At 33.3% G+C, this 27,640-nt stretch overlaps 1 protein-coding gene across 4 annotated transcripts in view; it reads left to right on the top strand.

The window, feature by feature from the left end:
- Positions 1-21,805, top strand: part of GPATCH2 (G-patch domain containing 2) — a 436,123-nt gene extending 414,318 nt beyond the window's left edge. For all 4 annotated transcript variants that reach the window (XM_031937380.1, XM_031937378.1, XM_031937377.1 and 1 more), the window contains exons 10-11: positions 14,989-15,177; positions 20,948-21,805. In XM_031937380.1, coding sequence (XP_031793240.1) covers positions 14,989-15,177; positions 20,948-20,994 — 236 coding nt within the window. In that variant the 3' untranslated portion in view covers positions 20,995-21,805. The remainder of the gene's footprint in view (positions 1-14,988; positions 15,178-20,947) is intronic.
- The last annotated feature ends 5,835 nt before the right edge of the window (positions 21,806-27,640 follow it).

Genomic DNA, 27,640 nt, shown 5'->3' with positions numbered 1-27,640 from the left:
TTCCAGAATGATATCTGTCAGACAAAGCATAACATACCAGATTTTTTTTATAAATGACCAAAACCACATTAACATGGGGAAAAAAAAATCTACATTTTGTTTTTTAAAAGCAAAACGAGATTTTATAGACTATTCCCTTCGTTATAAGACCTGCATAAATGCAGTCTTTATAGTGTCTCATTTCACATTAAATTTAAGGTAAAAAATAGCCATATGAATATCTTTTTCAGTTGAATTAGAAAGTAAAAAGTTAAATGATTTGACAGCCTGACTGTAGATAGGTAATCAACTCAGATTTTGTTTGAAATACCATGCAGTCAAACAAAGTATGGTGTAAAAGCATTTACCATAAGATTGGTTAGAAAATCTGTCATCAGATAGTTTAGCTGCATAATCCCAAACTCTGTATTTGGACAAAATTTTATAGCTTTAAAAATAGAGAGTAGTGCTTGGTACATACAAATGTTGTTCATTGAAAGTAAGATTTACAATATTGTTGTATTATCCTGCTACAGTACATTGTCATTAAAAAAAAAATAAACACTTTTGAAACTACAGCTAAGCATGGCTTCAGAAACTAAATAAGGCTCTAGCCTATTTGGTCTTGTTATTGGTTGAGCATTTATTAATTGTGACAAGACCACCAAATATATTTCAGTTCTCTGCCTTATTTATTGCTCTTTCACCTTTGTATTTTGTATTGACAAAGGAAAATGAATATTGATAAGTTAGCTATTGATTTTTAAATTTATTGCTTATTCTCTATCTTATTCAAAGTCACAAACCCAAAGATGCTGTGTATATTAGTAGCAAAGAATGTAGATTTACTCTCATAAAATTGAGAACTATTGAAGAAAGCAAGTTTGCCACCACGATGCATTTTATAGTTTGAAAAATGTCATCTGTAAAGGTGAAGAAAAGCAAGGAACAAAACATGAATACTATTAAGTTCCATTTTATATAAAAGCCAGTTCATAGCAGCAGCAATGTTTTTTCATAAGTAAAATCTCTTTTGGGAGATTTGAGACTAAATTCATTGTGGGGAGGGAGAGAAGTGATGGAGTTTGCCCAACTAATAGTAGTGATAAGAATTTATTTTACCATATATGAATCTACTGAATTAAGGTGGAGTTTTTGTTATTGGCAACTATTTTTTACATTCCTTACTACTAAATATTACCCTTTGTCACTTTGTTTCTGTTGTGTAAGCAGCAAAATATTGCTATAGTATAAATACTAATTATCATCAACCATTTTTTCACTTACGAAATTGACATCCATTAAAGCATAATGCTGTTAATATAGATGTCTGCCTTTGAGGATGGCCATGTGGCTTCTTTAAATACCTGACTATTATTTTTGTAGAGGATGTCATTTCCATGTAAGTGTTCTGAGTAGAGGGAGGAATGACATTATAAAGTTTTTACTCTATTCCTAATTTAGATTAAATGTTTTTTTCCAAAGGCAAGAATGAAAAATGCTATTTAATTTTCTGAAAATATATATTTAAATTATGACTCATAAAATCAAGAATTCTCCTTCACATTTAAGTTCCTAATATATTTTGAAGTTATGGTCCCATAATTCAAACATCTTATAAATTGTTGTTTGCTTCTTTTATTGCTAGACTCATATGATCACAAGGCAACAATAGAAATCTCATCCATGCCAATATTTAACATAGGCAAAATCATCAAGTATTTTTTTAATCATTATTATTTTAGTGTCATAATTTGATGAAAAAAAAATATTGTTTCACTTGCTTAGACAGAATGGGTAAATGCATGGTAATTTACTTCTTAAATCTTGTATGCACAGACACTAAATGAGCTTTTTTTAGCAACATTTTTCTGCTAGATTAGGAGCCAGTTCTCTCCAATCTAGGGGGGGGAAAAAATATGAGATTGAAAACAATTAGCTTTGTGTATATATAAGGGGGAAACAATTTAGTAAAATCTTGCCAAAGGCAATAACTGAATAAGTGTGGCTCCTCTCATATAAGAATAACTTTTACCAAAAATATCTACTTCATCTCAGTTCTAGTAGAGGGTTGGGCATAAGCTACTATAAACCATAAACTTGAGGAAGAGATTGGTAAGATGTCATGGCTTGAGGCTCTAAAATGGAAGTTGACTAAAGAAAATTCCAGTGACACCATCACAAATGAGTGTCATAACCATATAATCTCTTCCTCTGAAGAGCAATGCCTTTAAAATCCCAAAAAGGCGACTATTCAATTTTTACTTGAAGGCTTCTAGTGGAACCCTCATTACTTCAAGATTGACTTTCGTGATTTTCTGGTTTAAAAAATTGGAAGGTATTTTAAATCCAACTTAGTTATACCTTGCAGTCATTTTATGACATCCCATCTACATAATCATCAGAACTCAAGTTTTTGAATACTTCTAAGAGTAAGCAGAGGTCCAATCTTGATTGTCTATCTTTTGCCATCATTCTTAATTTACTTACAAAATAGATTTTTTTAAAATATTCTGGGAAAAACATATCCTTATTTTAGATATTTTATCATAATAAAATCTTAGCAGTATGTTTTTCCCCCTTTACTCCATATAAAAGAGTTAAAATCCTGCTGCTTTTATTCATGTATCCTTGAGTAGTATGGCTTAGGACCCATTTGTACATCTTTGTTAGAAATGTTTATTCTGTTCGCTTAGAGCTTTCAGGATTCCCAAGTTTCCTTAATTCTAAAAATGAAACATACAAAGTTGACCATTCTTTAGCCTTGTGTTTTCTTCCTTTACACTAAATTTTACTAAAACTTTACACTAAATTATTATTTATAATAGCAAACATGCAAAGAAGAAATTCTAAAACTAAGAAGTCAACTAAGAGTTTCTACAGAGGTTCAATTTGGGGTTATTTGTTTCCTTTTATATACTAAAATACAGAGACTTTTCCAAATCTTTTTATTCCTTCTCAAGTCTCCTGTGGCTCTTCCTCTTCCTCCTCCTCTCTAACTTGAGAACCTTGCCTCATATTTTACAGAAGAAAAGTGGGGTCATTCACTATGAATTCTCTTTTCTCCTCTCTTATTTCTTGTCATTCCTGTGCCTTATGTCATTCTCTCTTCCTTTAACCCATCTCACTTGATGAAGTGGCTTTACCCCTTGCCAAGGCTAAACCCTCTACTTGTTTAATTCCCTTTGTTATCCCTACTCTTCCATTCATTCTCAATATCTACCTCTATACTGGCTCTTTTCCCACTGTTTACACATGCTCATACATTCCATGTCCTAAAAAAATCTTCACTTGATACATCCTGTCCTTGATAACTCTTATCCTATAATTCTTCTCCCCTTTGTAGCAAAACTCTTTGAAAAGGCCATCTATAATAGGTACCTCTATTTTTCCTTCTTACTATTTTATTAACCCCCTTAGAGTTCTTAACCCAATTAGATCAGAAGTTTAGCTTCTGACCTTAAAACTCCACTGAAACTGCTCCCTCCAAAGTTACTAATGATCTTTTAATTGCCAAATCCAATGGCCTCTTCTCAATCTTTTACTTTTCTGCAGCTTTTGACATTGTTGATCACTTTGTTCTTCTTGATACTTTTTTCTCTTTAGGTTTTTGGGAAACTATTCTCTGCTGGTTCTCTTCCTGACCTTTGTGACCCCTCCTTCTCTGTTTCCTTTATTGGATCCTCTTCTAAATCATACCATCTAAGTGGAGGTGTCCTTCAGGATTTTATCCTATGCTCTCTTCTCCCTGTGTACCATTTCATTTAATGATCTCACTAGTTAATTGTAATAATAGCATTTAAAAAGCATTTTAAGGTTTACAATGTACTCTATGTATGTTCTCATTTGGTCCTCATAATAATGCTGGGAGGGAGATGCTATTAATCCACATTTTATAAATGAAGGAAGTATGACCCAAAAAAGGAATATTATATGTCCAGGGTCACATAATATCTTAAGTAAGATTTAAATTCAGATCTTCCAGATGCCAAGCTCCACACCATCTACTGTACACCTAATTGCCTGATATATGTGCACTTTATTTAGGTGCCTAGAGGTTATAAAAATATTCTCAATTATCAAACCAAATTTTGCTCATTTTTCTTAGTAATTTTAATCTGTTAGCGGTGCCAAAATATTTCCTTTCCTTAAAATCTGTTATACTCCAAAGATCTATGATTTTGTCAGTGTAATACTTTCTCTGTTAATGCATCTGCATTAATGCCCCAATACATCTTAGTTGCTCAGTTGCTGCTGCTGCTTCTTTTTTTTTTTTTTAAAGTTTTCCATATCTAGCAAGATCATCATCCAGTCTGAGAACAACCTTATAATGAACCCCTTTAAATTTAGCTGGATCTAAGCTAATCTAATAAAATAATTTGAACAGTGATAAAGTTTTACCCTTGAGGGAGCTAATTTCAAAGTGATCTAAAGAGAGCTTTTGTGGACTACAAGATCAACATAATTCAATAGAATACAGTCAGAAAGCATTTTAGGCTTCTTTAAGAGAGTTCATGTCCTGCACCACAAAAGGGACCAGCCAGCTTTGCTCTGTCAGATGCTATCCAGAGTGTTAAATTCTAGTTGCCACCATTGATATTTTCCAGATGAATAACCAAAATAGGGAAGGGCCTTGAGATTATGTCATATGTAAATTGGTTGAAAGAACTGGGAATATTTATCCTAGAGAAGGAATAAAATAATATTTGAAGGATTGTTCATGGAAGAGGAATTCAACTTAATCTGTTCATCTGCTGAGGAAAGAACTAAGAGTAATGAATAGCAGCTACATAGAGGAAACTTAGGCTTAATAGAAGAAAACACTTAATATTTTACATATTCAAAAGCAGAGTAGACTGCCTGAAAAGGCAGCCTTGATTCCCTTCCCTGGAACAAAAACTAAGTGACCCTTTGCCAAATTCATAGTAGAGGTATGAGTTGATGTGTATAGCTTTTGTGGTCCCTTCCAATTCTGAGACTCTAATTCTATATGAATCCTTAGACAATCAATATGTAGTATTTGAAGCCTTTCCAACTTGATAGGAACTGCCAGAGTGTGTGCTTTCCTGAAATAACTTGCAAGAACCCGAAGGACATCATGCATACCTGGGTAAAATAAGTATTAATAGTCAATTCCCAGTTGTTGTTCATTTATTTCAGTCATATCCACCTCTTCATAACCCCATTTGGGGCTTTCTTGGCAAAAATATTGGTATGGTTTGCCATTTCCTCTTCCAGCTCATTTTATAGATGAGGAACTAAAGGTTAAGTGATTTTCCCAGCATTACAGTTTCTGAGGCTAGATGTGAACTTAGATGAATCTTCCTGACTCCAATCCTGGCGCTCTATCCACTGTACCACTTAGCTGCCCAATCTCCAAAAGATCTGTATTAGTTAATTAACTAAAAATTGGTTTATCCAACAATTTATTAATCAGTTGTTGCTTTTTTATTAACCAGCACTCATATGTATCTACATTTCAAGATAACTTTTTCATACTGATAGTGCTGAGGCACCTACAACATTCTTCTGATACGTCAAAGAAAGGTTAAATTTTGTTTGATACAATTTTAATGATTTTTTTAATTCTTTGAAAATGGTAATACATGACATGTTTACTCTGTTGGTTTTTCTGATATTTCTCTATTAACAAAAATTATTGAGTAGAAAGATTAGATAGTAGAAGGAGTAATGCTCTGAAAGTCAAGAGATATAAAATCTGGTGGCCACCAGCTGAAGTATGTTGGGCAGGTCTGTTGGCCTCTATGAATCTCCATTCCTCATCTCATGAATGAAAGGGCTAGCCTAATGACTTAGCAGGTCTCTTCCTGTTCTGAAAGATTGTGATTCACCAAAACACTTTATTATTTAATTATCATGCCAGTTCATTTCTGATATTGTTTCCTAAACATAAAACCATTAATTACTGAGTTGTAAAAATTCAAATTGCATTTAAAGAATCTTTAATATCTTCAACCCATCCATCAAAAAAGCTACCAATTTTTTATTTAGTGTGCCTTAATTAAAAGTGACTGCATATCATTATCAGAAGAAAATATTCTGAACTTTTTTGCCTAACAAGAATCACATGTACAATTCCTACATGATCACAACTCATAGTGGCTTTCTTAGTAATGTTTATTTTATCCAAAAGTGATAGTTAATAATAAACAGGAATACTGCATAGCATATCTTGCTTCTGTCTGAATTTTGGTATCTTTTTTTTTTTCACCTCTGAAGCAGTTCTTAATAGTATTCTTTGACTATTTAAGAAACCCATGTCCATTAGTTAGTTATCAAGACGTAGAGGATACAGTGTTAGTTTACAATTTTAATAATATTACTGGTAGATTTATATCTTGTAACATCTATAGCACTGCTAGTATAATAGAAACAGCAGAAAGAACAGGGAGGCATGAAACACAAAATGCTTTCTGAATCCTGGGGTCAGGAGAAAGAGAGACTGACTGATGGTTCTCACTGTTATAAGGGAAGCAGCATGTATCACCTCCCCTTCCATTGGCTGTTTATCCAACATCGATACAACACTTTAGGAGCCAAATTACTAAACAAGCTGCCAATTAGGCTTGCAGTCAGCTGGATAGATTAGTGGCTAAGAGAGACCGATACAAGATTTTCATCTCTTGAGCCAATTACGCAAGTGAATTACCATCCACAGTACTCTTTGGAAGATTTGAAAAGAAAAAAAAGACTTACTCTGCCGTATTAGACATAAGTGAGATCCAGCATAAAGGGGGTGAGGGGTGAGCAGACTATGTATTGCTAAAATTGCCCAAGCAAAAGGAGAGCTTTCTAGGAAAGGACTTAAAGGATTTAGCACTGCTAGGAGTGATAGGAAAGGAAATAATAGTGATGGAGTACTCCTAAATCTTAATCTGATAAAAAGGATGAAAGACTAAAAGAAGATTTCAGTGCAGTATTATTTTCTATGAAATATGAAGTTTCTAGGTTTTTCATTTAATAATCCATATAATTTTAAGATTTTTTACAGATATATGTCCTTTTCCCTCATCATCTCCTTGTTACTTTTTTCTTCCAATTATAAGACATTATTTTAAAATATATTTTAGTTGTTTGCCCAAATGAAACTAATGTTTAAAATAGAACATCAAGTTTTGATCATGAAGATAAAAACACAAGTACCACGCCAGTCTAGATACATATGGGTTTCCAAAATAGGCTTATAAAACTTTTGCCAGAATTTTACAATTAAGATACAGAATTAGGTTGTTCATGATGGCCTTCCTATTTATGATTGAGAAAAGAACCACAGTTTCATAATTCTAGCTGAGTTTTTTTTTTTGAATTAGGCTAATGTTATTTCTTAAGTATTAAACAAATTTTAAACCTGAACTTTTGTAAGCTGTTGTATCCAAAAATGATTAAACAGATGTGTAGCCTGCAGCAACATTAGACCTCTGATCTGATTTTAGCTTACAGATGGAATTAAATTAATTCATGGCAATCACTGTAAAATCAAGGGTATGGTACTGAATGTTAGCGTACTGTTTAACCAGAACATACCTGTATCAGCAGCTGTTAAGAAAAAATTACGTGCCTTAATTTTTCATGGAAATCTGCCTTCATTGCCACCATAAATATCATTTCAAAATAAAAATTTAATTGCTGGTTTTGTTATTATATTAAGCAAGCCTTTTGACAAATTACTTTCCCTTGTTTTATGCACTTAAAATTGTTCACCTCTTAAATTTTTTAGCACCTCAGGTACTCAATTATTATGTTTAGTTATACTTTTTTTGGTCCTTGACCACAAAGAATGAAATTAGTCAAGGATTGTCCTTTTGCTGTTAGGTGCTAGCCATTGCACACTTTTCTTTTCCCCCCTTCACATTGTGACTGACCCTTGTTGCATCTGGCAAACCCAGTAGTCAAGTTGAACCTCAGGAAACCATTCTTGGAATGACCAGTATAAAAACTTCAACAAAATAATTTGGTTTTCAGCCCTAACAAATAATATAACATTCAGAAAATATTTAAAAATAACCTAAATAAATTAATTCATGAGAAATATCTAATTGATTATTATAACCAAATTATAAGAGGCAGTTTGACATAGTGGATAGTGCTGAAATTAGAAACAAAAAGACCCAAGTTTGACTCCCACATTATTCTTTAACCCCAGATAAATAATAAACCTCACTGTGCCTTGATCAATTCCCTACTCTTTATTTTCAAACTTATAGTTATGTTGGAATGCAATCAATATTAATGGAGAGGGCTCCCTGATTTCATAAAATCACATTTCCTTGCTATGTTCACATATGGTGAAGTTATGGATGTTTGAGACCTAGCTTTAATTTTTAGAGGTCAACATCATGCTCTCCAAAATATCATAGCCAAATATTGGAATAGCATGATTCATCTGTTCGGGCCCAATGTAGCATTCCTTTTTAAAAAATCTTACTTAATATTTTGTTTTTCCCCAATTACATATAAAAACTATTTTTACATTTTTTTTTTCAGATTTTGAGGTCTAAATTCTCTCTTTTTTTCCTCACCCATTGAGAAGACTAGCAATTTAATATAGGCTATACATATGTAGTTATGCAAAACATATGTCTATATGTCATTTTGTGAAAGAAAACAGACCAAAAAAGGAAGAAAAAATATCTTTGATCTGTATTCAGGCTCTGCCAGTTCTTTCTTTAGAAATGGACTGGTACTTTTCATCAATAAGTCCTAAAGAATTGTCTTGGATTATTGTATTTCTGAGAATAAAAGTTATTCATAGTAGTTCATGATACAATGTTGCTGTTACTATGTACATTGTACTACTGTTTCTGCTCATTTTCCTCTGCATCACATATTCATGTAAATTTTTACATGTTTTTCTGAGAGCATCCTATTGATCACACTTTTATTTTCTGTCTATGTGTATTTCTGCAGGCTCTTCTAATAATGAGAAAATTTTTAGGAGTTATAAATAATAATTTTCCCATTTAGGAAAGAAGTTAATCTTATCAAATCCCTTCTGATTTTTCTTTCCTTTTTAGTTTTTAATGCTTCTTTTTAAGTCTTGTATTTGAAAGTCAGATTTTCTGTTCAGCTCTGATCTTTTCATCAGAAGTGCTTGAAAATTCTCTATTGAGTTTCTATTTTTCTCCCTGAAGGATTATAGTCACTATTTTTGAGTAGGGGAGTCTTAATTATAATTGCAACTATTTTGCCCTCTGGAGTATCATTTCAAACATGCCAATATTTTAATGGAGAAGCTGTTAAAGCCTGTGTTATCTTGATTGTGGTTCCACAATATTTGAATTGTTTATTCTTGACTGCTTGCAGTATTTTCTCCTTGAGCTGGAAAATCTGAAATTTTGCTATAATATTCCTAGGAGTTTTTATTTTAGAATCTGTTTCAGGAAGTAATTGATAAAGTCTTTAAATTTCTATTTTACTATCTGATTCTAGAATATCAGCACGTTTTCTTTTATAATTTATTGAAAGATGATAGTTAGGCTCTTTTTGTCCCCATGACTTACAGGTAGTCCAGTAATTCTTAAATTATTTCTTCTGTATCTATTTTCCAGTTCACTTGTTTTTCTAGTGAGATAGTTAACATTTTCTTCTGTGTTTTTCATTCTTTTGTTTATTTCTTAATGTTTCATAAAGCTTCCACTTACCCAAGTCAAACTTTTGAGAAATTTTTTTTCAGTGAATTTTGTATTTTTTTTTCCATTTGACTAGTTCTGTTTAGTAAAGAATACTTTTCTTTGGTGATTTTTTTTAATATATTTTTTTCCATTTGGCCAATTCTGCTTTTCAAGGCATTCTTCTCTTCATTGGATTTTTGTGCCTCTTTTACCATTTGGCCTATTTTTTTAAGCTGTTATTTTCTTCAGTATTTTTTGTGCCTCCTTTACCAAGCTGTTGTTTCTTTTTTCATGATTTTTTTTTTACATCACTCTTATTTCTCTTCCCAATTTTTCCTCTACCTCTCTCATTTGAATTTAAAAATCTTTTTTGAGCTTTTCTATAGCCTGAAACCAAGTGATATTTTGGCAGCCTTGGATACAAGAATTTGACTTTTTTGTTTTCTTCTGAGTGTGTTTTGATCTTTCTTATCGTCATAGTCAGAATTCTTTTCTATTATTTGCTCATGTTTCAGTCTACTTCTTGACTATGCTAAAGTAGAGTTTTGTTTCTCCAGTGGAAGGGGCACTATCCCAAGCTTCAATTTCTTGTGCAATTATTTCCATAGATAATTATGTGGAATGGAAAGTTTTTGTCTCTTCTAAGATGTGATCTAGAAAAGAATTATGCTTACTACTCTCCCATACCAGATACTAGTTTACGAACGCCACAAGTGTTTTTCAATCCTGAAATTATTACTAGGGTTCCCACTCCCAATATGATATTTCTTATAAGCATTTTTGCTTCCATGTGGAAAAGAATGGAGTTTCTACATACTGTTGTTTGAAATGCTTTTCTCTAGTTTTTCCATGATTTAGAAATTTTTTTTTTTGCTAGCCAAATTTAGGGTTCTTTTCTTTTTTTATGAAGTGCCTGCTATAGATAGACTCTTGCTTCTGGCTGTCAGTACCACCACATCCAAGTGCAATCTTTTCCAGAGGCAATGTGCCAGACACACCTCCCAGAATACTAGCTGGCCAATCTTTGGTCTGCTCCTGGCATTCATTGTTGGAAGCTGTACTTGAGGAGATATGTTAGGACATTTATTGCTACTAATTAGGAAATAAAAACTGTAGGAAAAAAAATTTTAAACCAAATAAATCAAGATCTATCAAATGTTCCAAACCTAAAAACTGACCATAACTATCTATAGGTATTCTCTGGATGCTAAAAAGCTTTATTAAAATGAAATCAAATCACTTTTGTCACTTGGGGGAGAGTGTTGGAACAACAAAAAAAGGAGGAAGAGGAGGAACATATTTTATTTTCCTTTAGCATTAACCCTTTCCCATTGTTAGAAATCATCAATAAATTAGTATACCTTTCCTTAAAAAAAAATACTAGCAACTAAAGAGTTAATTCGGCCCCATTTGGCCTGCTAGCAATGTATACTAAAATCTTTATTTACTGAAATACTTTGGAAATGAAATGCTGTTTTTGAGAGAATTTTCTGATAAAGTGAAGCTTAAACAACCTCTTCATAAATATAGCTTGCTGAACATAATTTCATGTTACTTTGATAATTAAGGTTTCTTAGTTCATTGATTTTGTTGTTCTGAACATTAATTGTCACAATATGGAATTGTAGATAGTGAAAGTATAGCAGGGGTCCTCAAACTTTTTAAATAGGGGGCCAGTTCACTGTCCTTCAGACTGTTGGAGAGCTGGACTATAGTAAAAACAAAAAGTTTATTTTGTGGGCCTTTAAATAAAGAAACTTCATAGTCCTGGGTGAGGAGGATAAATATCCTCAGTTGCTGCATCTGACCCACAGGCCGTAGTTTGAGGACCCCTGGATAGAGTGTTAAGTAGATGATTTTGTCTTAATCTACAGTTTTACTATTGATAGAAGTGACATAAGTGGTTCTTGCTGATAGGGAACTGTGGTGGGGAAAAGATGCTGAAAAGGAAATGCTATCAAAAAGACACTGGAAACAGAGTTGTGGAAGTGAAGGTGAGAGGATGCTACAGCAGTTCCTGTCCATGTTCTCATCTCACCATAATTACGGAAAAGAATTTACTAAAAGGAGAGAGTTATACATAGAGAGGAAGAGGGAAGATTCTAGGAGTTTCCTACTGTGCCTGTTTCTTCTACCTCTGAATAAATGGCAATGAATCAAAGACCCAACTCTACCCCTTCCTTATATTTTATAAACATTTAAAATATCAACCTCCCAGTTATCTAAGTACCCAAAAGCTCTAAACTAAACTTTCTTCTCTCCCTACATTAAGCTATGTGGTGACATCATCCACTCTCATGGGTTCAATTAACATCATACAATTGATACCAAACTTTATGCTTCCAAACCTAACTTCTTGCTCCCAAATTCTAGTCTCACATCTTCAAATGCCAGTTGAAAAGCACTTTCTATTAGCCCAACTAGCATTTCACACTCATCCAAACTGAATTAATCATCTTCTATAGGCAACTAGATGGCACCATAGTTAGAGTGCTGAATTTGGAGTCGGGAAGACCTGATTTCAAATCTTGCCTCAAGTATCTAATAAAGTTGAACCCAGAACACTTCTGGGATCTCTACAATCTCAGTTTCCTCATCTGCAAAGTGGGAATAATAATAGCTACTTTCTCACAGGGTTGTTATGAAGACCAAATGAGATAACATGTATAAAGTGCTTTATAAAGCTTAAAGCACTATATAAATCTAGCAAAAAGTTATTAATTCACTTTGCCAGCCAAAAACAAAAATCAAACTATCCTATTTCTTTTGAGATCATTCTCTGTCACCAAGGTTAATAAACTCAATATTAACACTGAGAAGAGCTTCCCTTTCCCTCCCCATTTCTAATCAGTTGCCAAACCTTATCAGTTCTTCCTCTGTAACATATCAGTCCCATTCTTCAAATTACAAGTTTTGGCATTCATTACCTCGCCATGAAATTGCTGGAATAGTTTCCTAAATTTTTCCCTTCTCCTGTCTAATCCATATCCTCCGTATAAGCTTCCAAAATAATATCTCTTAAGAGACAGGTGTAGCCACATCATTCCCTATTCAAGAACATAAGTAGTTCCTCATTGTGGCAGAAACACAATATAGAATTTTCCATTTATTCCTTTAATCCAACCCACACCTTGGTTCCCACTTCTCTTTTTAGTTTTATTTCAGTATTTTTTTTTAGTATATCTTTCTTACTTTTTTTTAGTATTTTAGTATTTATTTCTTCATACAATGTTCCTGCTAAACTGTACAACTAAGCTGTTCCTAATCTCAACATGCTCTTTCCTATTTCTGTGTATTTGTACCATGCCAACAATATACTCCAACCTCATCCCCTCTTCTCAGAATTCTTGTTTTTCTTCAAGATCAGCTCTAGTGCCTGTCACTTCTACTGTGCAACCTCTACCAGTACCTCCAGCTGCAATTGTTCTCTCTGCTTCAAATGATCTGTGATAAATTATATTTACCAAATAGAAAGTAAGTCTCTCAAAGACAGGATCTATTTCATTATTTCTTGCCTATAAATACTGTCTACAGTTCTTTGAGCCCAAGAATATAAAATCTGACATTGGTTCCATTTTTTTTCCTCTCTCTATTTGTCAGGAAATGATGGGACCAATTGCCAAGATCTTACGTGCGTTTTTTAGTTTGGTTTGGTTTGGTTTGTTTATTAATTTTATGTTAAGCTTCAAACTAGCCTTTATAATCCCCCTTTTCCTTCTCATCAGTAGGCTTCTTAGATCTTCTTCACTTTGTACATCAGAGTTATATCATCTATGTATCTGAAATTGTTGATATTTTTAGCTTTTGATTCATCCAGCCTGGCATTTCACATGGAATACTCTGCATAAAATCATTAAGTTGACAAATTATACAGCCTTATCATGCTTCTTTTCCAATCTTAAACCAATCAATTGTTTTATTCATTTCTAACCATTGCTTCTTGATTTCCTTGTAAGATCCTTAAGAGACAAGTAAGATGATCTGGAACTCCCATATCTCTGAGAACTTGCCACCTTTCATTGTGATCCACACACTCAAAGGCTTTAATATAGCAATGAAGAAGAAATTTATTTTCCCTAGAACTCCCTTGCTTTCTCTATAATCCAGTGAATGTTGGCAATTTAGTCTCTGGTTTTTTTGCCTCTTCAAAAACCAATTTGTTCTTGTAATTCTTGGTTCACATATTGATGAGGCCTCGTTTGTAGAATCCTAAGAATAACCTTGTTGGCTTATGAAATGAATGCAATTGTTTATTAATTTGGACATCTCTTGGTATTACCATTCTTTAGGATTGGGAGGTAAACTGATCTTTTCTAGGGCAGTAGCTGCTGTGTTTTCCAAATTGAATGCAGCATTTTAACAGCATCATCCTTTAAAGTTGTAAATAGTCAGTTGAAATTCTATCACCACCATCAGCCTTTTTGTTAGCAATGCTTCCTAAGGCCCACTTGACTTAATTCTCTAAGATGTCTGGCTCTAGAACAGTAATCATACCATCATGATTAAAGATGTTAAGATATTTCTTAAATAGTTTTTTTTGTGTATTTTTGTCACCTCTTCCTAATTTCTTCAGTTTCTATTCCTACCATTTTCTCTTCTTTCATGAGGTTTTCTTGTCAAAGATACTGAAGTGCTTTGCCATTTCTGGATCACCTTTGGTCAAAACTCTGCACTATGACTTGTCTTAGGTAGTTATGCATGTTATAGCTCATAGTTCCATTGAGTTATACAAGCTACTCTTCTATCATGACAAGGCAGTGATGGGGTAAAAGTGGGAAGCTATTATGTTTATACTCATAGTGTTTAGACACAGAGCTAGAACATAAGCCCTGGCAATGACCAACAAATTAAGAACTACTGCTATAAGAAAGTACACTGGATTCATAGATTTGGTTTTTTCCTTTTTTAACAAATCCATAATGGGTATATTTTAATCTCAGTCTTTCTGAAGCAAGGGTAGAGGGGAATCCTTAGCTAATTAGATTCTAGTTTATATAAGTTTTGTCATACACTTCCTTTTTACCTGTTGTTAAATCTTAAATCATACCTCATAAAAGAAAGGCAAAGCTGTGCTGTAGCCATAACAAACAGATGAGTCTGGGAGTTCTTTAGATTCTTGAGATTTTGCATTATTTTCTTATCTGTCAGGGTGGGGTAATTGAATTGTTCTTATTTTGTTATTTCCAGAATCTACCATGTAATACATATGCTCAGTTTTCACATTCAAGTTCTCTGTTGAGGTCAGTGCATTCAAAAGCAAATTATCCCAGCTTCCTATCCATTTGTAACAATCAGAAGAATAATATTTCTCAATTGATGCAGTCTTCATTTCTTCTCATGACAGTACTTAATAATGTTGTTTATCTCATTAATGCAGGACTTGTGGGTGAAAATGCCCAACCAATCCCAGAGACCAACATTGGAAACCGAATGCTTCAGAACATGGGCTGGACACCTGGGACAGGTCTTGGAAGAGATGGCAAGGGGATGTCGGAACCAATACAGGCTATGCAGAGGCCCAAAGGATTAGGACTTGGATTTAGCCGACAAAATACCACACCACCAAGTAATGTCTCCAAATCAGGAAAATCTGCCTAAGAAGATGAGGGTATACTTAGAATATTTCCCACAAATCTAGTTGTTTTCAATGTACAATATAGCTTCCATTTATGAAGCAGCAACCAACATGCCTCAAATCCACCACACCAGAGTTCCTTCGGTGTTTAGTCCTACCTCATGAGTGGGACACAAATTTCAGTCACAATTCATGGTGCTAAAGTGGAATCCTAATTGTGCTTGTTTTGAATATTTTAAATCATAATTTATAATAATAATCACTATTTTATAGTGATAAAATACAGCCCATTTTTCTCATTAAGACTTTTAGAAATAAGCAATTGCAGACACCTTTACCTGGGGCATGTGAGGAACATGCATATGCAAACATGTTTATGTGAATGAGATTTTCATGTTCTTCACATTATCCAAAATGCTAGTTAATCCAGAAGACTAGGAAGTATAGGAAGATACTTCTTTGGTAATCGTGATAGCTCCATATTCCTTGAATTTGACATTTTGAGAAGATTTGTTAGTAGAGTGACACCTATCAGGTTCCCATCTTAAGTTGACATGTTATACAGTTTTTACACATGACAAACAATACCTACTTATTTTCCTAGAAAATTAAGACAAAAAATATACATTATCATCTCTTGATAAAAGATCACCACTGAGTGCCCTCAACACTACTGAAATGCAATTTTTTGTGCATTTTTACCTCATTTAGGATCTAAAATGGACAAATGTTGAATGAAAACATATTTTTAAATTCACCCTGACTGAGCCGTATGATCTCTTAATTTAGACCAGCCTCTACCTCTCTTCCCCTTAAAAAAAAGTTCATCTTAAGATAACTCAGTTATACCAAACTGATTTTAAATTGTGATCATTGCAGCAAGGCCTTAGAATAAAAAATTGATTCTAATAGTCCTGGAAATTGAGAGATTTCCATTAGTGATCTACCCAAGATGTAAATTCTGAGATATTCAAGGGAACAGCCAGACAAGTGAAAAAAACTAGCTGGTCCTTTAAAATCAAACAGGACAGGCATTTTAATTATGTGCCTGATTTAGTAGTATCCAAGTATTCACCAATCATGTACTGCGCTAAATACAGACACACTTTTTTCATCTATATAAAATACTGTTCTGTGTTCTACCCTGTTCTTATTGTTTTTAAAGTAGTATTAGTAATACTATTAAAATGTGAGTTTTTATGGATGACTAAATGTCAGGGTAGTGCATTAGGAGGCTTCTCTCAAACTTTTTTGTAAATCAAAACACAAGCACACTCAACCTACCACTTCCTCATCCTCTGAAGAAAATAATGATGATTTGGAAGAGATGGGCCTGCTTTTAAATGCCTTGGAAGTTTTTGCCAAATATATATATTTCTTTTAAGAATTATCCTCTTTTGAATTTGTGATGGTGAATGCCCTGGGAGTGGAAAGGGCAGGAGGGAGAGGGTGATAATAGTTTGCTCTTTTGTACTGCTAGCCAAATATTCATGTTGCACAAAGGAACTGGTTTATTTATGAATGTTCAAGTATGTTGTATAGGAAATTAGGGGTGTGTGTGTGTGTGTGTGTGTGTGTGTAGGGGTGTGTGTGTGTGTGTGTGTGTTGTGCATTTAGAAAGGTGACTTGGGCAAAATGTGTCTATGGCTTTAAAAAAAAATAGTAGTATATAACATCCTCAGCCATATTGGGAAAAAGTTTTAAGAAATGCCATTAACTGAGACTTCTACAGTTCTAGAATTGTGAAAATCCCAATTTTTCAACTGATGGTAGAATTGTCTCTCTCCCTAAGTGATCAAGATTTGACTAATAGTTGTTTTTCAACTTCATTGTCTGGGATGCAGAATTCTAGAGAACTCAGTCACAAAAGGGAAAAATTAGTAGTGAGCAACTGTTTTGGATGAAGTCTACAATTGTGCATGGCAGCATTCAATCTTAGCTTGTTTTTATTGCTATGTTCGTGTGATGAATCATTTCTTCCACATAAAGTGGCTGCTCTAAAACTTAGCATGGAACCACATAAAGCACTTGTGGTCCTTGTAATTAACCATGGTACTTGTGACACATACCTTTTTCATAACGTCATTGAATGTAAAATAGCTGTCATCCTTCAGTATTGATATACCATGTGTGGCACACCAAGAATTTAAAATACTTAAAAACACATGTGAACCAAAGTTCAGAGTGGAGACATGGGAATATCCCAAGCTGACTTGGCATGCACCCAGATCTTTGCTCCAGAGCCTGTATTAATTCACCATTCCTATGGCACAAAGATATCCAAGGTGACTTGTCAGTGTACAAATTCAGGTCTGAAATGTGGAAGATTCTTATTTTCAATCAAACCTTCTCTGTTAAAGCACAAAATGTTCTAATTTAAATGATGTTTTGGACATTACAACAGATGTGTTTTTGTTTTTGTTTTTTCTTTTTTGGTTATGGTAGGTTTTTGGTTGGTTGGTTTGTTTGTTTGTTTGTTTTTGCCCTTAATGATTCCTATAGGACCAAAGCATTCAGTGAAGTGTATAATTTAGAATGACTTGTTTGTCTCTCCATAGAAAGGTAGCAAGATATTTTCTCTATATTGGCATAAGATAATGCTTCTCACCTTTCTAGTCAAAAGCCTCTTATTGGGCTAATTGATTGCATTAAAAATCTATGTGGAAACTTTAGAGAATACAAAGATCTTACAATGCCTATAAACCTATTCTCTGATTGCCAGATTACCCCATTCTCTGGCAATGGCATTGAGAGTTTTGTCACAAAATGCCCTTTGAATTAGTTCTCCACTAATTTTTTTTTTATCAGTTAGTACTACCAAATTGGACTGTGATAGTACTGCACATTTCAATTTTTTCCCAAAATTTCAGTATATTGAGGTTTTATCACACTCAAATATAGTTATCTTTATTTTAAAATAATATGGAAGGCTTTTCAAAATCTTATTGCTATCTGAAACTAATTTGAATCATCTCTACAATTAATTATTAGGCCTTCTAATTTATACCATGGCATCTACCAACAGCAAAACTATAGTTGAGAGGAAATAATATGTGTGTACCTATATGTCTATGTGCATGTGTCACTACATGTGCCTTCTGATATACATGCATTGGATTTAAAATATGCATTATGTTCCTATGTTTATTATCTTTACACTGTGTACTGATATATTTGTCATTAATTGAACAGTTGATTTGACAGCCATTTCATTTTGAACAAATATTTGGAAAAAAAAATCACTGTTAACATGCTTGTTTTAACCATTTCTCCCACTACATTTGTGTTCTTTTTTCTGTAGAAATGTTTAAGATTATTATTCTAAAATAAAAATACATGGGCAAAAAATAATTTAAAGGTATATAGAAGGCTGTGCTAACAATTCAATGAAAATGGGAAAAAAATAAAGTGTAAAAGACATTTTCTGGGTTAAGCACATTTTTGTTCTTAACACACTATATCTTTTAAATGGGTTTTCTTAGTACATCAAATGGATCAGGAATTTAAGGAAGAAACACTTTATGCAATTCACTTAGATTACAAACTCCTAGAGGGCAGAGCTAACATCTTGTATTTCTTTTTTATTAGCTAGTAGAACCTTTATTACAATCATCTGCCCAAAGGTGGTATTCATTAAATGTTTATTAGTGAAATAAAATCTTATGAAAATAAACAGGTCCCTCTGTACACCTATCAGAATGGCTAAAATGATAGGAAAGGATGATAAATGTTGGAGGGGATGTGGGAAAACTGGGATAGTAATGCATTGTTGGTGTAATTGTGAATACATCCAGCCATTCTGGAGAGCAATGCCTACAGGGCTATTACAAGGATCCAACAGTATCTCTACTGGGTTTATATCCCAAAGAGATCATAAAGGAGAAAATGGAACCCACTTATGCAAAAATGTTTGTGGCAGCCCTTTTTGTAGTGGCTACAAACTGGGAAACTGAGTGGATGCCCATCAGTTGGAGAATGGCTGAATAGGTTATGGTATGTGAATGTTATGGAATATTATTGTTCTATAAAAATCAGTGAGCAGGATGATTTCAGAGAGCCCTGAAAAGACTTATATGCACTGATGCTAAGTGAAGTGAATAGAATCAAGAGATCATTTTATATGACAGCAATAAGATTATACAATGGTCAGTTCTGATGGACATGGCTTTTTTCAACAATGAGATGATGCAGGCCAGTTCCAATGGTCTTGTGATAAAGGAAGCCATCTGCACCCAGAGAGAGATTATGGGAACTGAGTGTGAATCACAACATAGCATTTTCACCCTTTTTGTTGTTGTTTGCTTGCATTTTATTTTCTTATTTTTTCCTTTTTGATCTGATTTTTCTTGTGCAGCATGATAAATGTGGAAATACGAATGGAAGAATTGCACATATTTAACATATATTGGATTGTTTGCTCTCTGGGAGGAGTTGAGGGAAGAGCAGGAAAAAATTTGGAACACAAGGTTTTGCAAGGGTGAATGTTGAAAATTATCTATACGTATGTTTTGAAAATAAAAAGCTTTAATTAAAAAAAAATAAACAGGTACTAAGAGGTTCTAGCCCAGTATAGCCTTTCCAGCCATTTAGGTTGATTTGGCCAATAATCCTTATAAAATAACTGTTTTGACTCTAGTTAATTCTACAACAATGGTCAAACTAGTTGGGTCTTACCTATAAGTAAATGTGGAGCACTAGAAAATATATGTATTTTTTATTTGTTCTTTCTTCTGGCATTATTCTTATACCCCAGCTGCAGCTATAATCAACTTGGTAAATTATCCACAAATTTGGTCTTAACATAAAAATTATGTCATTCATTGAAATCTAATCTAGACTTAACTATTAGATTTATTAGACACTTATTCTTACCTAAAAATTCAGACTACACTCCCATGTGGATAAAAGTAACAATGGCATTAAAATTACAGAATATAATATAGATGGCTTGAATAATACTTTTAAATTGTCACTAAAGTCCATCCTATTGCCTCATCATGGTATGGAAGTGACCTTAAGTTCTTAAAGATTATGTCAGTAAAATACAAGCTCTGGGTGATCCTACTTAGCTAGAAAATTTTTGTAATAGACTTGATATCTATCAACCTAGCCAGAGGACCTAGCTAAGTATAAAAGGATAGTTTATGATTAGGAAGTGGAACACCAAGTGAGAAAGTATCTGGTATATAGCAATTCATGAAGCCTATCCCCTAAGATAGAGATGTTTGGAAGAAATAGTTTGCATTGCTCTGAGAAAAGGCAGTGGCTATACAGATAAAACTAGCATACATTTATATGGCACTTTTAAACTTTACAAAGCACTTTACAAACATACTTGTGCAATCTCACAATCCTATTAAGGGAGTTTGAACATAATACTTCAATAGATCTATGATCTCATTAATGCGTGGATATTTTCTTCAATAGAGCTCATCACTCATCCACATCTTATCCTATGTAATTCTTTCCTATATCCTGTATGTAATTCCATCACAAAATGTACATCCAAAGTGGTAGAGACCTTCCTCTGGGTCACTTCATATTGTAATGAATACCCATGTCCTTCTCCTCAGATTGATAATATTATTAATATTAATATTACTATAGGTTAGCTCACCTGACATATTATCAGTATTATTCTTACTATAAAGTTAGCTCACCCCATTTCTGTTTATATCTGTAAATATATACATTTTTGCTAATACAAAATTATTGTTTACCTTATTCACACTCACCATATATCTTTCCATTGTCATTTCAGTGACCTACAACAATGATACTTCAAGAGTCAAGAAGACTATTTGGTAATTTTAAAAATAGGTTGGGGAAATGTTTGTTTCAGAAGAGAACTTTGTAATAATGAAACAATGCAAAATTCCAAACCATAATCCAATTAGTCAAAAAATATTAAATGATACTACTAGATACAATACTACTTGCTGGAAAGAAAAATATCAAGACTGAAACAATCTACTCATAAGGAGTTTGCTTATATTCTAATGAAGAATCATCAAGAACACATTTAAGTATAAACAAAATAAAATCTAGCCCAGTTGCAGATTTAATTATGAACTCAGTTCATTGCCCATCTTTAATGTCTGTTAAGGTATATGTATGAATACTTGAAGATATCCATTGAATACATCACATCCTAGTCCAGACAATAGTCAACAAATAATAAGCACAGTGGTATCTTATATCCTTCATAAATTGAAACAGTTGTGTGGCTGTAAAATGTAATGTGCCATACAATTTCTCTGCAAACTTCTCTTTTTTTCCTACTTTATAATCAAGGATGTTCTCAGTATTATTCAAATAAAGATTTTGATCAGTTGGAAAATGTGTATATGGATGGATAGTTATTGAGATTTTTTTGATCGCCATTTTTTCTGTTCATAATTTTTCTGGGCACTTAGTATCCTTCTTATAACTGTATTAAAAATAAACCCTGCAGGACCCTCAGAATTATGTCATTTCCAGCATAGGCCTCTCATGTCTAGACTAGATTTGTCTGATCTAATTAAAATGCTTTTTACATTTTAGTTTTCTTTAGTTTCATATAAACATGTGATTACATGATTATAGATGGAGAAAATCGTGTGTTATAAATGTTTCAGCAGATCTTTTTATTATGCACCTGCTTGTTATCTTTCTTCCCTATTTCTCCATAAATTCCTTTAAGATCTGGTTTAGTTAGGTTTCTTGCCAAATTCTCTGTAACCTAATTTATCCCTTTGCTGTTTCTTGCATTTTTATGATAACATTGTTCATTATCTTTCACAATCCTCTTCAGTAAGGTTTTATAAATTAGTATATATTTTTTAAAAGTGATACTTTTACATTCCACTTCTCTCTTCCCATTTGGAAAGTAGATTAAGGGTTTGCTATATAGGTGATATCTGTGGTCTCATTATAATTGATTGATATTGGTTAAACTTCCTAAGGAAATGATGACAGTCTATGTTGTTCTGTTCTTTTATTCATTTCCCATTTTCCACCATCAACAGTCAATCGAAATATTACAGTCAGGATATAATTACTTAAGTTACCTGTTGCATCTTCTCAGTTTTATTATTCTGATTTGATAGTGATTTTTACTTTTGCTCTAATAAGTCAGTAGTTTGCTAATACATAAATCAGAAAATTAAGAAATGAATATTCAGAAAAAAATTGGAAATAAATCACCAGCCATTTCCTTTCAAAATATGAATTTATTTAGTTTTGTGGGTATTATCAATGCTTACAATAGCCAGTGCTCTTGTCACTTTTGACCCCAACTCTCCTTTCAGAAAGTATTCATGACAAAAAGTATTAAGCATCCATATAGTTTATAGTCATTTTCATGGCATCCATTCCATGAAATATTGACATATTTCCTTTGGAAGTGTTATTCGTGATTCTGGAGGGTGGGGAACCCATGAATGAACCACTTTCCATTTAACTAAGTTCCATTCATTATCTGTTTTCATTTACTTTGATATAACTCGATTCCTGTTGTTATATATCTTTTAATTAGTCCCTGGAATGAATATTTTACCTTTAGAGTTAATTTTTAATGGTTTAAAAGCTAATGATTATTAACAAATTCTTATCTCTTTTCATCTTTTGTCATCACTGAAGAAGTGGAAAGAAAGTATGCAGAAATGAAATTCATTTTGATTTCATGGATTACCATGGACAAAGAATTAATTAATAATCAACCTGGTAATGAGACTAATTGTGTACTTATAGTATAAACACACTCTGTCACCAGTCCGATGCTCAAGACTTTCCATCATGGTACCAGAGTTTGTAATCTAGACAAGTCTTCTAGAACCCAAGGTCACCATATTGTGACTTTGGTATAGAACTTTGTAAAATATCTTAATATTGACATTTTTACAAAGGAGCTTCTAGTCAGGAGTTATGATACAAATAAATATGTTAGGGTGTGATGGAAGTAAAAGATATTTCAGACAGAATACTCATGGAATATTTGAGGAAGAAATGAACACTTTCAGAATGGGAATTACAGGAAATTACAAATTTTTCCAAAGTGCTCTCAACGTATGGTCCAAAAAAATCATACATTCTAGTAAATCCTTAAATGCACAGCTTCATTATAGAATATTTTACTGAAAGATTTGTGAATATATGAAACTGGGAATATTTTAACTTCTTTATACATTGGAAATTGATTGATATGCTTAAATTAGCAATTATATGGCATCTTGGTCAGCTGCTCCACTATTTAAATAGTGTGAACTATTTGCTTTCATCCATTTTTCTGTTGGAGCTGTGATGATTCATTTGATCATTTTTCCTTGATAATCATAATACTTTTAAGTACTTTAAGGTATGGAAAGGCAACACTGTGTAGAAGGATTCTCATTTTAAGAATAGGGAAACAGTCTCAGATAATTAAGTGACCTGCTAAAGCTTAAATAGCTAGTAAGTAAATGTCTGACCCAAGATTCTAACCAAGACTCCACTGATCCTACTGCCATCACTATGCCTTTAATTTGAATTATTATCCCTTTCTTAATCTTAGGTTCCTTGCCTTCCTTTAGCCTATTGTATTATCAACAAGTAAATATAAGTTCTATATGGGTTAGCTTACCTTCATCATGAGGATGAAAGGAAATGAGAATTGCTTTACATTTTTTGTGAAATTTATTTTGTCATTCATTCCTAATTCTTTTATGTCTCTTACTGAGTACAACTTTTTACTTATGCATGTATGTTTGTTCAACTAGCCAAACCCATTGTGTTTTCTATAGGGCCAAGCAAGCCTTTAAACTCTACCTTAATTCTAGCATCTTTTAAAACATCTTTCCAATCAAGCCATTCTCCAATTGATAAATGGTCAAAGGATATGAACAGACAATTTTCAGATGAAGAAATGGAAGCTATTTCTAGTCATATGAAAAAGTGCTCCAAATCATTATTGATCAAAGAAATGCAAATTGACAACTCTGAGATATCACTACACACCTCTCAGATTGGCTAAGATGACAGGAAAAGATAATGATGACTGTTGGAGGGGATATGGGAAAATGGGGATACTGATACATTGTTGGTGGAGTTGGTGGAATGAATCCAATCATTCTGGAGAGCAATTTGAAATTTTGCTCAAAAACCTATCAAATTGTGCATACCCTTTGATCCAGCAGTGTTACTACTGGGCTTATAACTCAAAGAGATCTTAAAATACCACTACACACCTGTCAGATTGGCTAAAATGACAGGAAAAAATAATGATGATTGTTGGAGGGGATGCGGGAAAACTGGGACATTGATGCATTGTTGGTGGAGTTGTGAACGAATCCAACCATTCTGGAGAGCAATTTGGAACTATGCTCAAAAAGTTATCAAACTTGCATACCCTTTGATCCAGCAGTGTTACTACTGGGATTATATCCCAAAGAGATTATAAAGAAGGGAAAGGGGCCTGTATGTGCACGAATGTTTGTGACAGCCCTTTTTGTAGTGGCTAGAAACTGGAAACTGAATGGATGCCCATCAGTTGGAGAATGGCTGAATAAATTGTGGTATATGAATATTATGGAATATTACTATGATGACCAGTATGACCAACAGGATGATTTCAGAAAGGCCTGGAGAGACTTACACGAACTGATGCTGAGTGAAACGAGCAGGACCAAGAGATCATTATATACTTCAACAACAATACTATATGATGACCAGTTCTGATGGACCTGGCCATCCTTAGTAATGAGATCAACCAAATCATTTCCAATGGAGCAGTAATGAACTGAACCAGCTATGCCCAGAGAAAGAACTCTGGGAGATGACTAAAAACCATTACATTGAATTCCCAATCCCTATATTTATGCCCACCTGCATTTTTGATTTCCTTCACAAGCTAACTGTACAATATTTCAGAGTCTGATTCTTTTTGTACAGCAAAATAAACGTTTTGGTCATGTATACTTATTGTGTATCTAATTTATATTTTAATATATTTAACATCTACTGGTCATCCTGCCATCTGGGGGTGGGGGGGTAAGAGGTGAAAAATTGGAACAAGAGGTTTGGCAATTGTTAATATTGTAAAGTTACCCATGCATATAACTTGTAAATAAAAGGCTATTAAATTAAAAAAGAGAGAGAGAGAGAGAGAGAGAGATCTTAAAGAAGGGAAAGGGACCAGTATGTGCAAAAATGTTTGTGGCAGCCCTCTTTGTATTGGCAAGAAACTGGAAATTGAAAGGATGCCCATCAGTTGGAGAATGGCTGAATAAATTGTGATATATGAATGTTATGGAATATCATTGTTATGTAAGAAATGACCAGCAGGATGATTTCAGAAAGGCCTGGATAAACTTAAATGAATTGATGCTGAATGAAATGAGTAGGACCAGGAGAAATCATTATATACTTCAACAATAATGCTATATGAAGATAAATTCTGATGAACGTGGCCCTCTTCAACAATGAAATGAACCAAATCAGTTCCAATTGTTCAATAATGAAGAGAACCAGCTACACCCAGCAAAAGAAGACTGGGAAAAGAGTGTGGACTACAACATAGCATTTCCACTCCTTCTGTTTTTGTCCGCTTGCATTTTTTTTTCCTTCTCAGGTTATTTTTACCTTATTTCTAAGTCCAATTTTTCTTGTACAGCAAGATAACTGTATAAATATGTATACATACATTGTATTTAACATATACTTTAACATATTTAACATGTATTTGTCTATCTGCCATCTAGGGGAGGAGGCAGGGGGAAGGAGGGAAAAAGTTGGAACAGAAGGTTTTGCAAGGGTCAATACTGAAAAATTATCCGTGCATATGTCTTATAAATAAAAAAACTATAATTAAAAAATTAATTAAAATAAAAAAGACATCTTTCCATAAGATTCCATTTAATAGAGATCACTTCTTTAGTATTAGATATTTTATGATTTAGTACTACATTTTAGAATGCATTGCTCAGCTTTCCATTTGCAAATAGGGATTGGTGGAGTTATAATAAATTTTCAATAGGAATTTTTAAAAATGGGAAGAAGACAATATAGGTGTGAGAGTTCCTCCTATTTTTAATCTATCCATTCTAAATTGTGGCCATCCACAGGTAGATGAAATGTGTGTTATCTTTGATCAACTTGTTGTCTTGTCAAGTATTACAATCTCTGGCATACTTTCTGATTTAAACACCATGTTGATAACTGATTTAAACTATATAAAGTATTTGTAACATTGCACATGTTTTTCCTAGTCACATAAATTCACAGATTTGTGTTGGCTATATAAAACAATTAGGTTTTTTCTTGAGTGATGGGTTGATAACACCAGACAAAACTTTATTCATCATAAAACTATAAAGGTTGAAGGGTGGGGACCATTTTTCAAGATGCTTAACTCCTAAAACCATGTAGACCGAACAAACTTCATTTTAACACATTTCCCAAGACACCTTTGCAGTGACTTAAATAAATGGGCTACTGAAGGTTTCCTCATTTGTCAATCAATGACCCTTTGAATAATTAATTCTGGTTATGATAAATTGAATGAAAGCATTCTGCATTGTAAACACTCTTCAATATTAGCAAAAACAAAGTCAACAAACTAACTGGCAGAGAAACAGATTTAAACCTCACCTCACAGGTCTCCAACTTTTATTTCTATTTGAATGCCCCCCCCCCAAAAAAAAAAAAAAAGCCATGAAAAATACAAATTAAAGATGTGGTAGGAATATTTTTTTAATTTTTCTATTCAATCAGAGTGTTGATCTGCTCTTTCCTAGTCTGCCCCTCCCCACCCTTGACCTCAGCAGGAGCAAGAAGAGAAGAGTATAACTGCATTTGATAAATCAGCACCAAACAAAAATATTGAGGACCTTTTAAGGACAAGGTACTATAATGATGTACTCTCAAAGGAATCTATAGTCTCCTTTGATATCTTTCCTTCAAAGCACTTTATCTGATCCAATGCAAAGATCCCTTAAACTGCATTATTCACTTTTGAAGTAGAGCTTTTGGATTGTTTACATGAAAGTCAATAAATCCATTTTGTGTCCTACCCTACCATTATGTAAACCTGGCCCTTTTTTTAGTTGTCTTCATTCTAATAAGTGGTAAAGTGCTGTTAATAGCTCACTTAAGGTGCCATCCATTACCATGAGTTATTGCTAGAACTAATTAATAGAGCTGAAATTATTTTGTAATGAGAAATTGAAGTATTACAGTGTTTTAAAAGAAAAAATTACAATTCATTGGCAATTAAGGTTTAATAATGAAAATAAGTCAATCATTTTTTTGTCATAGAAAAATTTTGTGACACATGCTATTTATACCCAATGTGTTACAATTGTCCCACCTACCCAAATCACGAAAGAAGTAAATTATACCCAGAACACAGGCAGAAGTACATATGATTTTGCCTTGGTCAGCCACAATTACAATTTTTTCTGTTAAACATAGCTAGACAGGAATAGATGATTTCTTAAAA

Source organism: Sarcophilus harrisii, chromosome 4, assembly GCF_902635505.1.
Source record: "Sarcophilus harrisii chromosome 4, mSarHar1.11, whole genome shotgun sequence".
Classification (NCBI taxonomy): domain Eukaryota; kingdom Metazoa; phylum Chordata; class Mammalia; order Dasyuromorphia; family Dasyuridae; genus Sarcophilus; species Sarcophilus harrisii.
Note: the sequence above shows the minus strand (reverse complement) of the source record. Positions and strands in the feature narration are given on the sequence as shown.